We start from the raw sequence: 15,011 nt of genomic DNA, 5'->3' as shown, positions 1-15,011 counted from the left end.
AACGGTGCGAACCGCAGCGCTGAGCCCCTTCCACTATCCGGAACCACAACCCCAGCAGCGCTCGTTCCCGGAGGACCCAATTTAGGATCGGACGCGACAAGATGGCGGAGGCCATGGAAACGGACAGCCGGCCTGCCGAGTTCAAGCGGCCGAGCGTCCCGCTGCCCGCTCCGCACAGCAGCGAGCCCAGCCCAGCACCCAGCCCCAGCCCCGCGCCGCCCCGTCCGGCCGCCTCCGCGCCGACACCGCGTTACGAGGAGCCGCCGTGGGGCAGCCAGCCGCCCGCTGACGCCGGTTACGGGCTGGAGGTGCTGAAGGGCGGCGTGCTGCTGGGCTCGGTGCGGCTGGATGGCGGCAGCTGGTTCCTCGTGGGCCGCCTGCCCGGCTGCGCGCTGGCCCTGGAGCACCCGTCGGTGTCGCGGCACCACGCCGTGCTGCAGTACCGCGGCCGAGCCGCCGACGGGCCCGACGCCGATGCCGGCTTCTATGTGTACGACCTGGGCAGCACGCACGGCACCTTCCTCAACAAGGCGCGGGTGCCGCCTCGCACCTACTGCCGCGTACGGGTGGGCCACGGGCTGCGCTTCGGAGGCAGCTCCCGCCTCTTCCTTCTGCAGGTGGGTCGGGAGAAGGGTCAGACACTGCACGGCGGCTTCCCCGGGCCCCACGGGGGAGTTCAGGTCGCTCTGCCCAGTCTCAGGGGCTCGGTGCTTGTGGGAGATGCTTCTGAGACGTGGGGTGCTTTGGCTGCGTGTGCTTCTCTGAGGGCTGCCCCATCCATAGAGGTGTCAAGGCTGGGTTGGATAGGGCCCTGTGCAGCATGTGATGATGGAAGCAGCCCTGTCCATGGTATGGGGTTGGAAATGAGTGGACTATGAGATCCCTTCCATCCCAAACCATTCTGTGATTCCTTGTGCCAAAAGAGAGCTTGTATTGGTAGGAGTCTAGAAACATTCAGACCGTTTCACTCAGAGGGTGTAGCTGCATGTTCCTCAAGTGCTTCTGTGTGGCACTGGTGGATATCCTTGCTGTCTGCCTTTAAATACAGATATGCTTGAGCTGCCTTAACTAAACAGTAATGCTTATCTCTTTTTGCCCCCTTCTTTGGCCACTGAAATTGATATATCCGAGCATGCAGGCTATAACAAATAGTCCAGTAATTCAGCTTTTACATGAGCACTATGATCTGTTTATCTTACTGTCTGTAATTTGCATGTCCACTGAAAAGACAAGGTTGTGTTTTCATTCTGAAACACTCATAGAGTTGCTCTTTGTGACATAGGGACCTGAAGAGGACCAGGAGTCTGAGTCAGAGCTGACTGTGACACAGTTGAAGGCACTGCGGAAGCAGCAGCAAGCAAAGCTGGAAAAGACCATGCTGGGAGACGACTCTGATGAGGAAGATGAAAAGGAGGAGCAAGGAAATGAAGGCAGTCAGAACGTTGATATGAGCTGCTCATGGGGAATGGGTGAGTACTGACACATAGATGAGCTGATACAACTTGGAAGCTTTTTATGTGAGTTTTCAGTGAGCTCAGGCATTGAAATTCCAGTTGGATTTCCAAGTGTCCAAAGCCAGTGAAAGTTTTTGACTACAGATCAGCCTATTTCTTTATAAAAATAGGAACATTGTGAGAAGGTAAAATAGAGAGAAAACTATGATAGAGGGGGCTTGTCTGTACTTCAAAAGCAACATGGAACTGTGTATAGTTCATGCTATAACGGAAGCCATTAAAGGTTATAATCTTAGGATGATACAGCTGATGCTCCTTTCAAAGTGACTGTATTTTTTCCTGGTGTTCTCATTCTAACTTTTCACCATTTTGTTTGTACTTACTTCCTCTTCTAGGGGAGGACGCTGAGGAGGATGAGGTTGAAGAAAACCCTATTGCTATTGACTTTCAGGATGTACAAGATGCCTTCTATATGAAAGATCCCAGGAAGGCTCTGCAGGGCTTTTTTGACAGAGAAGGTACTTTTTTCTTGTAGATTATTTTTGTTTAGTAGAGTTTGGTGTTTCCTATTTTTCTCTGGGAATTAAGGTGCGAAAACAAAACTTTACACTATAGGTGGGGCTTTTTGTTTTGTCAGGGTTTTGGTGGTTACTTAATTTCTACCTTGTAAACTGGAGGCTGCAGAGAGCACCTGGTGTGGCTCCGGAGTGGCACTCAAACCACATCCATCTTTTGAAGCTATTGGAAAGACCCAAACCATCCAATTGCAGATAGTGCTATTCAGAAGATAGAACTGGAAAGTATTGGGAAGTATTGAAAGACAATGAATTGACGTAAGCTTCCATTGGTAACTAGCAAAACTTACAGAAGACATAAGTGTTTTTTAAATGTGAAAAATTAATCTTTGAGATAGTATTTGTGAATCCAAATTGCAAACTATCATTTCCTCAGTATTATTTGCTTTTATTTCTACAGGTGCAAGATTGCTTTTTCTTTGAAATATGTTTTACCAAACAAGTCACTTAAAGGTCCTTGATCTGAAAAAAAACCTTGATTGTGGAAAATGTCCAAATGAGCTTATTATCAATTGAAGATCACATCAGACTTTCTCTGCTCTAAAGATTATACTTTCTTGTTTCATTCTTGCTAACTACACCAACTTCCTTTTTTTTTTCCCTCCCCAGGAGAAGAGTTAGAATATGAATACGATGATCGTGGGCACAATAGCTGGCTATGCAGGGTTAAGTACGTATAACTTCACTCACTTCCATATGTAGAAACTGGCTTCATTGAATTCAGCAACAAAAGCTGAAGGAACTAGTTGTCTATCACACTTGCCAAGGAAATCAGCTGGAATTAGGCTTAAGGCCTGATATTAAAAAGGTCGAGGATCAGTGTCTACTTTAGTGTCGACTCCTTTTTCTGGTTAGTCATCATTTGGTACTACTAAGAGATGAACACTGGGAAAACATGACACCAGGTGTACGGTGACAATAACATAAAGATGGTAGTAAATATCAAAAAGGTTATTTACAAGGAAAACTCACCAATATGGATGTCTTCAGTCTGCTGGGAAATGCTGAGGCAATCTCCACCAGGGAGCAGTCTCCAAGAGATGCTGCCTTAGTGGTGGTCAGCCTTTAAATGAGGTCTAGAGGAGGTGGAGTCAAGCTCCACCCCTTCCAGGAGCACAGCTAAATTACTCTCACCTGTGCTCCCACAGCTGACCCAACACTTGCCTCAGCTGATTAATCAGAGGTTCAGGCTGTGATTACCAATTTCCCATACACCAGGTTCTCTCAGTTCCCCTTGTTTTATATGAAATTGAAATGCAAGTCAAGAAACTAGGAGACAGTGTTTTAATTCCTAATGGAAAAGAAGATGGAAAAAAGCATTTATTTTACTGTGCACCCCAGTTCAGTTATTTGATGGTATAACGTAGTTTTTGTTGAATCCCACTGGCCAGTAACGTCATTCTCCTACTAGGCAGGAGAAGGTGAGAAGTAAGCGAGATAAGTCTCAGATGGGTAGGTACAACATCTCATTGTTTCTTAAGGAAACTGTTTCAATATGGCATAAAGTATTTGTTACTGTTGTTGCATAGATACAAGATGAATAGAGGAAGATTTATAGCTTGGGCCAGCAAAGTAAAAATTTACTTATCAGCTTAGACAGTGTGTGCTTATGTTTGGATTAGTAGTGTATCAAATCAAATGTGAAAATAGGTAACCTACAATAAAAGACTATAGAGAGGTTGAAGAAAATGTCAGCATGACAAACACAGTACGTGAGTAGCATCCATGAAAAGTTGTTTCTATTGAAGCTATTCTGTGATCCTTTGAACTGAACAGATTGCCTGTGGATGATGCATCAGGGAAGCAGCTGGTGGCAGAGGTTCTCCATTCAGGCAAGAAGAAAGAAGCAATGATCCAGTGTGCACTGGAAGCTTGCAGGCTACTGGATGCTAGAGGAGTATTGAGGCAAGAAGCAGGTAAATAACCTGTTAAATGCTGAGCTAGTTCTAAAAAAGCAAGTTCCAGGAATTCAAAATTGTTATACTGAATTTCTTTGACTTCTCAGTGGTCTGTAAGTCATTTTATTCCTTGCTTTCTCCCTTGATCCTTTCCTAGTATCTCGAAAAAGGAAATCAAAGAATTGGGAAGATGAGGATTTTTATGACAGTGATGATGACACCTTCCTTGATAGAACTGGTGCTGTAGAAAAGAAGCGATTGAACAGAATGAAAAAAGCTGGTAAAATAGAAGAAAAACCAGAGACTTATGACTCACTGGTAAGAAGAATTACTAAATATGTTCACTAAAGAATAGGCCTGGCATTATTACTAAGAAAAGCAAAAAAAACCTCTAGATCTTTTTTCAGATCTTTATCAACAGGCCAGATTAAAATTGATGGTTACAGAATGCAATGCTTTTTGATGTATTGAGGAAAAAAAAACTGGATCTAAAAGAAACCTTAGAATCTTAATAACAAAGTAATTTGTTACTTAAATGTAATACTTATATATCACAGAAACCATTATTGGGACTGGTACTGATATCTATCTGCTGCCTTATGCAAAAAGGATAACGGGCTATGGAGCATGAACTGCTTTGTTAGCAGGAGCTGCCATGGCTTAAAACCAAGTTAACCTGCAAAGAAGGAGTCTTAGGCTGCTTCAACTTCTCCAAGAGGAGGGTTCTGTCACTATACACAATCTTTAATGTGCCCCAAACTAGAAGAGATGAGTTGAGTGCAAGTTCTACACAGGTGATATGGTGTGGGAAAAGTAGGTGGGCATAGGGAGGTTTAGAAGATTGTAATGATGGTAGAACATAGCTCTAAAAGCATTGCACGTTTCCTCATGTTCCGGAAAGTTCTTTCACACTGTTCAAATAACTTCGTGATACAATCTAGATCATTCTTAATGTTTTTCATCCCAGAAATTCTGGATCAAAAATCAGAAATAGAATAATAGAGATGATGTGGTAGGATATAAAAATCTCATAAGTGTGTGGGTTTTTTTTCCCTTCATAGGTTGCAAAGCTAAAGGAAGCTGAAAATGAGCTCTCTGAGATAACAGAAAAGCTGAAGGCTTCAGGGAAAGGTAGGACATGAAGTCTCTGATTGTAGTGCTTTTCATTAAAAAAAAAAAAGAAGATAGTCATTGTTATATACCTTATACTGATACTTTATACTGAGATGATACTTAGTCTCTTCTCCCCCCTCACGCAATATGTGTCTTACCATTATCTCGCCTAGGCCAATCCCAGCCAGCAGCTCAAGATTCCTTGGATGAATTCATGACAGAAATAAAATCAGGAAGCACCTTAGACAGTGTGACACGAAAGAAACTTCATCTGCGGTCATTTGAGTTGAAGAAAGAGCAGCAGAGACTGAAAGGGTTAATAAAGCTTGTCAAGCCTGCAGAACTGCCTGAGCTGAAGCCCCTGTAAGTTTTGGCTAAAGTTTGGGGGGAAAAAATTGCTGTTGTTACTTTCCATGGGCAATTCAGCACCTTCCCATTCAGTAGACAGTTTTCCAAATGCAAAGGCAGGTAATGCCTTTACAACTACCTGCCCTGTCGCTGAAGAGCCACTGCTGCTTCTGTGTGAACCCAGTGTGTGCTGGGTTCATCGCTTGCTAATGGCAATTAGATTAGAGGTTTAATTGCTTAATTTATTTAAATTTAGGTTTGGCCTCTGAGTGTTTATATATATACACATACATATTATACATATGTAAGTATATATGTGTATTTGAATTTGAGAGAATCTGATAGATTTGGTTTTTTTCTTCTCTCCTGTAATAACAAGTGTCTGACTCCTAAAAGAGACATGTAGGATGGAGGACTCATCTCTGGAAACCTCCTCTTTAGATGCTGCAAGTGAGAGAAATAAAGTCTTTATGCAAACACCTTTATTTGTTTGCACTTGTAAATATAAGACGTGATTAACACTTTATATACTGCTTTTCTTTGTATCGAACTTTCACTAGGTCTGGGAGTTGCAGTCTGGAAGCAAACAGCAAGTCTAAAAAGATTACCCTCCCTCTCTTCGGTGCTATGAAAGGAGGGAGCAAATTCAAGCTGAAAACTGGAAGCTTAGGGGTAAGTGCTCTGAGTCAGACATTAGATCTCAGATATCATCTCAGGCTACAGAGCCTGAAGGTGGAAACAGTGTTTATCACATGTACAAAAACACCATGGAGGAGGAAGCCTGCAGGAGTGAAGAAATGTGCAGGGCAGCAAGAAGTTACTGTCAGACCCAGGAAAAAACTGCATTCTCTAACCACCTCTGCCAATATCTTTTCCTTTATAACATAACTATTTGTCATCCTGTGGGTATTCCCTACCAGTTGTCCTTGTGACTGTAACATGCATGCTTTGTCCTGTAACAAGTATTGGTGATATCTACTGCCATATTATCCTAGTACTAATGCACAAGTCTTTGTCGTGCAGAAGTTGCCTGACAAGCATCCACATATCCCTGAAAGCTTGTTAAAAATGAAAGATGACGGACCTGAGGAGGAAGAGGAAGAGGAAGAAGAGGAAGAAAATGAGGAGGAGCAGAAAGTAGAAGCAATAAGCAGCAGAACATCAGATGTGGAAATGAAGGCGACAGTAGAGGAAGAAACAGGAAAAGAAACAAATGGTCCCAATGGCTCTACCTGTAATAATGATAATCTAGAATCCCTTCAAGATGGTAAATGATGAGTTTTGATTTTTCCAGTAGCAAAGCTGAGCCTGTAACCATTGACTTTTTTCAAAGCTATGGGAATCCCCTAAGATTTGGGTCACAGGTTTTCTAACAGCTTTTCCACAACGCTGGGCAGGTTGCTCTTGAAAAATATGTTTTAACTGATCACAAGTTTTCCTTTATTATTATATTGCAATGCTCTTAGATGAAATAATGTGGAGGACTTCTAAGAGAAGACTTCTTCCTGAAACAAGCATAGCTAAGAGTTCCTTTTAAGTTTTTTGTTCCTCAGGGATGCTAGCACTCCTACTCAGAGTTACAGCATAGCATTCACATAACTCCTTCTTTTATTTATTTAACAGGAGCTAGTTTTCAGCCTGAGCCAAAGATACTAAGGAATAAATCTCAGATGGGACCTTCACAAGAGAAATCTCAAGGTGAGATGTACAATTTAGATTACTATAGCAAGGTAACAGCTACATTCAGAAACTGCCTAAGGGAATTAGTGCTTACTTGTTAGCAGAAGGAAACCAAGCCTAACTTTAGACTCTAGAATTAGAATGAAGGATTGTTTTGTTTAGGTAGAGTTGAAGGTACAGGTAAGGAAAAGTCACTTCAGCCATTTCAATTCTCCCTGCTTTTCATAGTCATTACCACTGCATTGAGATTCTTTGTTTAAAAAAAAGGAGCATAAGAGAAGGAAAATTAATTTAGGACCATAAACATTATGGATTTCCCTTCCCCCCACCTTACTTTCTTGAACTAAGTTGTGTCACTTGGTAAAAGGGAAGTTCTACCATACTGTACTGTGATAAATGATATATGATAAAGACAAAGCATGTAAGTCCTGTGTAGCAAACTGTCGTGGATACATCCAAAAGGAAATATATCTTCATGTGAACATTCTGTGAGCTTATTTCTGGTATAAATTTCTGATTCATCTTAAATCTTCTTTTTTTTCCCCCTCAGCATCTGAGGCAGCATGCAAGGAATCCAGAGAGACAGCTGAGGAAGTTAAGAAAAGTAATGCTCCAAAAAAGGTCAGTTACAATTCTGTAACTTCTGCAGCCTCTGAGTTTTAAGGAATCATTTGGTAGATTCCTCATTAGTGAAATAGTAATAGTAGCATAGAACTACATGGTGACATTGGATGCAGCTCTTGAAGTCTCCAGTGAGAAGGTAAAGCACGGTATTTATGGCATAACAGGGGTGTTCTGCAAGGCTGAAGTAAGCTAACAAGGCTTTCCAATTCAATTTGCTCGGCAGAGCTGAAGTTAAGCCTCTGGTAATTGCTTCCTTTCCTGTATCACAAGTATTGTAGAGCATAGGTGATCTCTGGGCTTTCAAAGTGGTATTGCAAAACTTTCATGGAGAAAAACCTGGCAAACACTGGCTGACAAAGGACATGCTGGACTCAAATTGTAGCTAATCTGTATTGCCATTACCAAGCCTCATTCTTTTCACTGAGATACAGTAAGATATCTAACAAGACTATGGTTTCTTGCAACCTAATTTTTAAATTTGAGTGGATATACCAAATAACATGCTCCCCATGAATAAGGCTTGTAGTAAAATGTCAAGTATGAGTCTTCAGCATTTCAGAACAGAGGAAAACGTTGCCTTCCTGGAAGAAGTGGTTAGGAACTTCTCTAATGGTTTGCTCTTAGCCTAGTGGTTACTGTGAGGCTCTTCCCTTCACAGCATCCCACCCGTACAGTGGCTACCAGAGACAATTACTCTAGTTGGTGGGTCCTGAGTTCTGAGCACTATGATAGTTTTTTTGTAGCAGCCATTCAGTTTTAGCCCTGCTCGGCCTATTTAAAGAAACAACTCCCTGTAGCATGTGTGTGCTGCTGCTGCTTGTGCTAGTTCTGGCAAAGGACCCAAAGATTTTGTAGACAAGGCCTTTAGAATCATCCTTTCTTACTGAAGTACGTTCATAAACAAAGTAAGGGTAAACTTAGGCTGTTAGAGCCCAGAATGCACCATTTCTATGGATGTGGTAGAACAAGGCAGCTTCTCATGCTGAAGCAGTCAAGTCAGCACCTCTCATCAGTACAGAGTTTGCTCTTAACACTGAGCATTCTCCAAATACCAGATGGCTGAGCTGTATTCTCTCTCCCATTACAAATCACTTTTTCCACATGCTCTGCCTGCTTCCAGGCTCAGATCTTGCATGGAAAATATCAGCCTGAAGTCAGCCTATGTTTTTTTTCTCTTCGACTATTTGCAGAATATCTTCGAATCATACAAAACATGAAAAGCAATTGTTGGGTCTTTTCCTCTTAAGTGGCTGTTTTCAAACCATATTTAGAAACTGAGCTCCAGTATAATGTTGTTCAGAACATTAGTGATACAGAAGAACTCTTTTAGAGGTTTACTTGGGGAAAGAAAGCTGTTTGAGGGAATGAAAAACTGCTTCAACTGCATAACTTAGGACTGTGTCACAGTGCTACAGAGTAGAAGAAATCAGTGCTAAGTGGGTACATTTTGAATTCTGAAATCTTTCACTTTACAGCTGTGTGATTTTATTTGTTAGCTACCTGTACTTGTTGAATACAAAAGGCATCCAGAAAATGCTGATGTGACAAAGAGCTGTCATGCAGCTGTATCAACAGTGGCCTGTTTTTGTCTACTTTAAATATCGCAGTGATGCCAAATCACAAAAATTGGTTTTCTTTTGAAAAACTAAGTTATAGCTGAACTTTCAATTCAAACTATATAACATCTAGTGTACTTCTATAAGTCACATTAAACCTGAAGTTTTCAGTGGGATTGTGCTGTGAGAACGCTAAAGTACTTCAGAATTCTACTCTAAAGCTTTTCACTGCATAAAGAAACTCAGCATTGAATGACACTGACAAACATTAGAGTGAGACAAACTGTCTGGAAGCGAAGCTGTGAAAGCAAAGGGGGAGCTTTCTTTGAAACTAAATATTCTCAAATACACTTCTGTTACTCAGTGAAGCTGTTGAGTGTTGCATTGAATTCATATTACCTGACTACTCTGCCCAACCCTACTGTCTGAAGGCCATTGATAACTGGATTTGGTGCTGGCAACAGACTGTTTTGAGAGGGAATTTGCACTAGACAATCTCCAGAGGTCCAGTCTAACCACCGGTTCTGTGACGCTACTGGAAATAAACAGAACTAGAGTGTTTACTGTTTGTTTTAACCCATGGCTGTTGTAGAAATAATCTTTATCTGTCAGTGTTAGTATGTGAATTAATGAGGGATTTACTGACTGTGACACAATGCTGAAATAGCACAGCACCTTAGAAGTCTCTTCTCCTTTCGCAGGTCCAACAGCCTTTTTTTTCCTCACAGTACCCAGCTGATGACCCAGACTACTGCATATGGATCCCTCCTGCAGGTATTGACTATTTCTTTGGTTTTTTTTTCACATAATTTTAGAATCTGTCTAACAAATAGTTGAGTGTCCCTGTAATGTACAGAGGAAAAAGTCATGGGAATATTTTACTGAGAACACAATGATTTTTGGCTTGTTATGCCCCATATTTACTTCTTTATATCACCATGTAATACCAAGTCTATGGTAGTTTCACCTCAGTGGACAGGTGCACCTGAAGTCTGGTTTTCAGTTTTCTAACTGAAACACCTGGGAGATCTAACTGCAGTGATATAATGATCTATCTGATCTATCCATAGCTCAAAAAACTTCACTAAAGATAAATATTCCAGCAACCTCAGCATTCCCAGTTCTTATGGAAGCTTGTGAAATCTGAAAGTGTTCTGCAGATTTTTGTAAATGCAGACTTTGGGGCATCTTTTAGAGAAAAAACTTGCTAATTCTTCGGTGAAGACAAGCAATCGATGCGTACATCCTGTACGCACTAAAACTGAACAGCTTAGTAAGTATATGGCATCCATAAGAGGGAGCTCCTTTTCCTCTCTCTGCAATCAGCTGTTTTAATAAGGGATCCCAGGAAAAGAAGAAAAACAAAGCAGGAATAGATGAAGTTTGGATGCTGATAGTACTGTTAAGAGGAGTTATAAATCAAAAGACAATTTGGACACTAGTATCCGTTCTGGGTTTTATTCCTGTCTGACAGTGCTGGCTGGAATAATACTTGTCTACAGATCTGTTTCATGCCAGTTTTTTGGTAGGTTTTGTTGTTTTAGGTCTTTTAGTAACTTTATCTTTGTCCCTTAGATCAGAGCGGTGATGGCAAGACTCATCTCAATGAGAAATACGGCTACTAAACTTCAGGCTCCCAAGAACAGCTCTGAAGTTTGAAGGTCCACTCTACTTCAGATTCTTTCACCACCCATTAATTGAGGGATAAAAGAGCTGGGTTTCCAGACTCTTTTCCAGCTGTGCTGGCTGTGAGCTTTGTGTCCTGTTTGTCTTCCAAATACCCTTTTATTTTCTCTTTCTTTTTTTAAGAAGACTCCTGAGCCCACACATTCTTCTGCCTTTTCTTTCTACTGTTAGCCCCGTTATTTTTATTTGGTGTGAAACTACAGGCTCCTTTTGTAAATTAAAAAAGATTAAAGACATTAAGCACCTCTACGCTTCCAGGCTTGAAATGTAATTTAGGTTGGTTTTATGCAGTTAAACTGACACTGATTTTTCTATCTAGTTGGCGATAGTAACCCATTTCTTAATGCAGGTCAAGGATCTTCTCCTGAAGGTCCATATACATGTCAAGAACTGCTTTTTCTCATTAAGCACCATGCTGTGCACCCTGTCATAATCCTGCTGTGGAAGAGGATCTAAGTAACTGGTATTTAGCAGTGCTAGAATATATATATTTGTATTTATACACACACTTGTAGGCCTTAATATTCCATAGCAGGAGAGAGGTGCTTAATTTCTTTACAGTTTTGTGAAGAGACTCAGTAACAAACTCAGGCTGGTAAACTGATGTGCACTGCAGTACCCACTCTGGTTGATTACTTACACATCCATTTTTTCTACCACAACCATTTGATGATGCTTGTCCATATTAATCCCGCACTTCTCATGTAAGACCAATAACCTGTTGGCTTTGATGTTTTGTTTTTGAATGAAGTAATACCTTGTGTCTCTGTAGCCATCCCCCAAAACCCACACCACAGTCTGTGGCACCTCACTCTTCCACCTGTGAGAAGTGCACAGTTACACAGCAAGCAGAGCCAGCAATAATATTCACATCCATTAACGTGATTACAGAGTAGATGATGAAGCTCGTAGCAATTTCCCACCCCAAATGCAGTCCTGTCCTCCCCTATACCATTATTTTCTCTGTACAAAATGAAGAAAGAGGTCTTGGGTTATTATCAGACTATTTTTGGCCACAGGTCATTGCTCTCAGGGAGAAGGATGATGAGGTTATAAATAGAATCATAGAATGGCTGGTGTTGAAAAGGACCTCAAAGATCATCTAGTTTCAAACCCTCTGCCAGATGCAGAGCTGCCAACCATCAGACCAGGCTGCCCAGAGCCACATCCAGCCTGGCCTTGAATGCCTTCAGGGCTGGGGCATCCACAACCTCCTTGGGCAACCTGTTCCAGTGCATCACCACCCTCTGTGTGAAAAACTTCCTCCTAATGTCAAACCTAACCTAAGGTTATTAACTTGCAGCACATCCTCAGGCAAGGGGATCTTACTCTGTATAACTCTCCTGGGCACAGACCTCTCCATTTTCCTCACAGAGCTCATTTGCCACACTCAACAGCTCTACATCAGTCAGAGCCCTCAATGCTGTAAGCACTGCAAGACTTCCAGCAAAACAGAGACCGGAACTTCTGTCTGTGACTTCAGAACAATGATTGACTGCAGGGCCTTACACAGCCCACCCCCAACAGCTTTTAGTCCCACCACAGACAAGACTGTTTGAAGCTGTGCATGCTGACAGCTTCAAGACACAGCTAGAAAAAGAAGTCGCAAAGATTTAATATCTAGTGTAAGTCATCAGAAATTTGCTCAGCACAAGGTCCTCCACCATATAGCCCATCCCATCACCCACCCCTTCTGTTTAACACCTCCACATCCAGCTCCTGATTCAGCATCCAGCTCCAGGCTGCAAGGACATCTCTGCAGATACCTCTAGCCCTCGCTGGCTCTGACCCAGCACTACTAGGTTTGCTCCCCACTTCTTTTAAAACCCGCAGATTAGAGCAAGCAACCTCCAGAGGGTGCTCGTGATGCACAGACCTCGCTGCACCTGAGCTCTCCTCCATTCGCAAAGGAATCCCTCTGCGATTGAGGGTGTGTATAGGTCTCTGATGAATGGTCAGAAGAAAACTGGTGCTACAACCGTGCATGTAATGGCCACGTTTCTGGAAGGGGAAGGAGCATTCCTGTGGTTATTCAAAGCCTTCAGAGGAGCATGACACCTATTTGGTCACCTATTTGTCAAGCTGAGTTTGCAGTACAGTAAAAAGCTACAGGACACAGAGACATGCCTTTAACAAGCATGCCATCCTGTAGCCAGCTCACAGGCCTTGCTCAAGTGTTCCAGAAGCGACTGCTTAAAGCTGCAGTTTCCTGCACAGAGCATTCACTTAGTAGGTGTTTTCTTTGCAACATGTGTTTACCTCATCATCATTCTTATTTTCTGCTGCTATGAAAATTCCAGTTCTGCATTCACCTAATAAATACTCCTAAATTTATAGAGTATCAACACCGTAAGGTCCATGAGCACCTCATATTTGGGCAGCTGGCTGCAAGGTGTTGCGGTTTTGCTGCTCTATGCGTAAAGCCATATACATTTTGATATCTGTATAGCTGTACATTCCGCTCTGCTGGGGCACAAAGTTAAGCATATGTACTTGTGCACAGTCATAGACACTATGTGGTTGTTTTCTGTTTCTTTTATACATTTGGAAAATGAAGTGCTGTCTTAGGAGCTCTCATTTTCAGAGGAAGTGTGAGGGAAGATGTGGAAAGTGCTCCGTAAGTTAAAGGGAAGGGCAATACATCAGCTCCGTCTGTTTAATTACGCTTTTAAATCGTGGCAGTGTTTTGTTGATTGTGCAGCTGTGTGGATGTGTGTGCAGGTGTATGCACACTTTCAACCATAAATATATCGCTTTGTTTTTCTGCTTTGACCTGTTAAACCACCTGAATCTCAGCTTCTTCACAGTCTGCTGAAACTGCAGTCTGGGCGTTTCAAGAGATCGTCTGGTTTTGCTTGAGTACCTATTTCAGATCCAGTTTATTGTAACATCTAGACATGAGCCGGGCCTGAGAACCTCATGAGGTTCACCTGGGCTCCGTGCTCAAGCCTGGTCTCTCTGGATGGTATCTCTTCCTTTGGGCATGATTTTTCTTTCATCCCTGCCTTCTTCCACCCAACCAAAGCAGTCGGGGAAGCTCTGAGGTTTACTTTCCTGAATTACTTCAAGGGATAAACAGCAGAGCTATCAGCTCCAGGTAGGGTGGGATGCCAGAGGAATATAACTGTGAATCTCCTAATGCACTCATTCATCCATCCACCCCATTCCCACTACACTTTTCAAAGGAAACAGCATTCCAGTCTGCTCCATAGGAGCAATTCAGTAACATCCTAATTGCTCTTACATGCTAAGGTAATTATAACGGGGTCTGTGATGGAAGGATGATTTATTTTCCGGTGTTGAAAGCACAGCTGTAACTACACAGACCTTCTCTGTGCTTCCTCCCGAAACAGCTCTCTTGGCTGCTCAGGTGTCTCACCGCAGAACAGATGAAGCCATTTTTTCTCTCCAAATTTGCAGATTTGACTGAGAGCTCACATCTGCACTTGTGAAGCTGTCGTACAAGGAAACACACTGCGAAGCACTGAGGATCTGCAGATAGATTCCCCTATGCCGTTCAAAACATGTAGATAAGTATTAAACAGTTCAGACTCAGGCCCAAACAGAATCAGCTACTGAGCTTTTGTGATTCGCTCTCAGCCCCTGATTTTCTTACAGCGTTTCCTTAGAGTCACAGAATCATTAAGGTTGGAAAGACCTCTAAGATCCAGCCCATCCACACCATGCCCACCAACCTCAGAGCCACATCCACACACACCTGGAGGTTCTTGAACATCTTGAGGGACAGTGACTGCACCACCTCCCTGGGCAGCCTGTGCCACTGCCTCACCTCTCCTTCTGATAAGAATTTTTTCCTAGTACCCAACATGAACTTCCTCTGATACAGCTTACAGCCATTAACTTTTTTAAACTGCCAGAAATAGCTTCCATGCCCACAAACACTGGATATAGGCTTATTTCATATCTTCTTTACACAGACTAGATCGCATGAGGCATGGTCTGTTAGGGGACAGAAAGAGTATGATATCTGGATTAGCTTCCCCAGCAAGAGGACTGCTTTGCCTCCAGGCAGCTTCCTCATTTTGCCTTAATGCTGGATGATAACTGGGCTTCGCT

The 15,011-nt window shown here is 42.5% G+C and overlaps 1 protein-coding gene across 1 annotated transcript; it reads left to right on the top strand.

Annotated features, from left to right (window-relative positions):
- The first annotated feature begins 83 nt into the window (after positions 1–83).
- On the top strand, positions 84–11,183 carry SLC4A1AP (solute carrier family 4 member 1 adaptor protein). Its single transcript, XM_015857512.3, has 14 exons — positions 84–617; positions 1,283–1,469; positions 1,850–1,972; positions 2,639–2,699; positions 3,806–3,945; positions 4,085–4,245; positions 4,989–5,058; positions 5,214–5,403; positions 5,949–6,060; positions 6,412–6,655; positions 7,012–7,086; positions 7,619–7,689; positions 9,950–10,022; positions 10,824–11,183. Exons 1-14 carry the CDS (start codon positions 102–104, stop codon positions 10,871–10,873), a joined length of 2,073 nt encoding a protein of 690 aa, XP_015712998.2. The 5' UTR covers positions 84–101; the 3' UTR covers positions 10,874–11,183.
- The last annotated feature ends 3,828 nt before the right edge of the window (positions 11,184–15,011 follow it).

Source organism: Coturnix japonica, chromosome 3 (genome assembly GCF_054131305.1).
Source record: "Coturnix japonica strain WE chromosome 3, WE-NBRP24, whole genome shotgun sequence".
Classification (NCBI taxonomy): domain Eukaryota; kingdom Metazoa; phylum Chordata; class Aves; order Galliformes; family Phasianidae; genus Coturnix; species Coturnix japonica.
The sequence above is the reverse complement of the archived record's forward strand: the minus strand, read 5'-3'. Positions and strand labels throughout refer to the sequence as shown.